This window comes from Tarenaya hassleriana, unplaced genomic scaffold (genome assembly GCF_000463585.1).
Source record: "Tarenaya hassleriana unplaced genomic scaffold, ASM46358v1 Cleome2625, whole genome shotgun sequence".
Classification (NCBI taxonomy): domain Eukaryota; kingdom Viridiplantae; phylum Streptophyta; class Magnoliopsida; order Brassicales; family Cleomaceae; genus Tarenaya; species Tarenaya hassleriana.
This window is the reverse complement of record NW_010965889.1, coordinates 1-1,026: the sequence shown is the minus strand read 5'-3', so window position 1 is coordinate 1,026 and position 1,026 is coordinate 1. Positions and strand designations below refer to the sequence as shown.

General features: G+C 41.1%; 1 protein-coding gene across 1 annotated transcript; it reads left to right on the top strand.

Moving 5' to 3' along the window:
- Positions 1–106: 106 nt before the first annotated feature.
- On the top strand, positions 107–1,001 carry LOC104817103 (the record flags this gene model as incomplete). Its single annotated transcript, XM_010546180.1, has 1 exon — positions 107–1,001. A coding segment is annotated over exon 1 (895 nt), but the record flags the coding sequence as incomplete, so codon positions are not given.
- Between the last annotated feature and the right edge of the window lie 25 nt (positions 1,002–1,026).

Sequence of the window (1,026 nt, the reverse complement as noted above, 5' to 3'; positions counted from 1 at the left end):
AGAAAGAGTGAATTGAGAGAGAGAAACACTCTTTGAGAGGAATTAAAAGGAAGATAACAGTGGTATCAGAGCGTTTTGAGGTCTTTCTGGGATCTGTGGATCGAACATGGATCAATCTGAAAATTCGGTGAATTCGGCTTTAAACATGGTTGCCCCGATCTTCGACGGGGAAAACTATGAGGTTTGGGCCGTCAGAATGCAAGCGTTTATGGAGGGTGCCGATCTTTGGGAAGCTGTTGAGGAGGATTACGACGTTCCTCCATTACCGGTAAACCCGACGACAAACCAACTTAAGAATCACAAAGAGAAAGTGATGAGGAAGGCGAAGGCGAAATCGTGCATGTTTGCTGCAGTTTCTCCCTCAATCATGATCAAGATTATGAAGCTTCAATCGGCGAAAGGTATGTGGGAATTTCTGAAAAAGGAGTACGAAGGGGATGAAAAAATTCGAGGATTGAAGGTTCTGAATTTGCTGCGAGAATTCGAACGACAGAAAATGAAGGAAAACGAGTCTGTGAAAGATTATATCGATCGTCTTGTCGATATAATCAACAAGGTAAGAATTCTTGGCACCGAAGTTGATGATGTTAAGATTGTGCAGAAAATTCTGGTTTCTATTCCGGAAAAGTTTGAAGCAACGGTGGCATCTTTGGAGAACACTAAAGACATGGCGAAAATCAAATTGTCAGAGGTTCTTTGTGCCCTTCAAGCGCAAGAACAAAGGAGGTTTATGAGAAAGGAGGAGTCTATGAGAAAGGATGAATCGGTGGAAGGTGCTCTAATAGCAAATGCAAAAATAAATTCTACAGGAAATGAAAAATTTGGTGAGCAATCCATTGAATCGTGCAAGCATTGTGGTAAGAAGGGTCATCCACATTGGAGATGTTGGAAAAGACCCGATGTTAAATGCAGGAAATGCAATAAAATGGGGCATGTCGAGAAGATTTGCAAAGAAAAGAATACTGAAAATGTTGAAATTGAAGCGAACAAGGCTGAAGAAAGTGAAGTGGAACAACTCTTTTGATT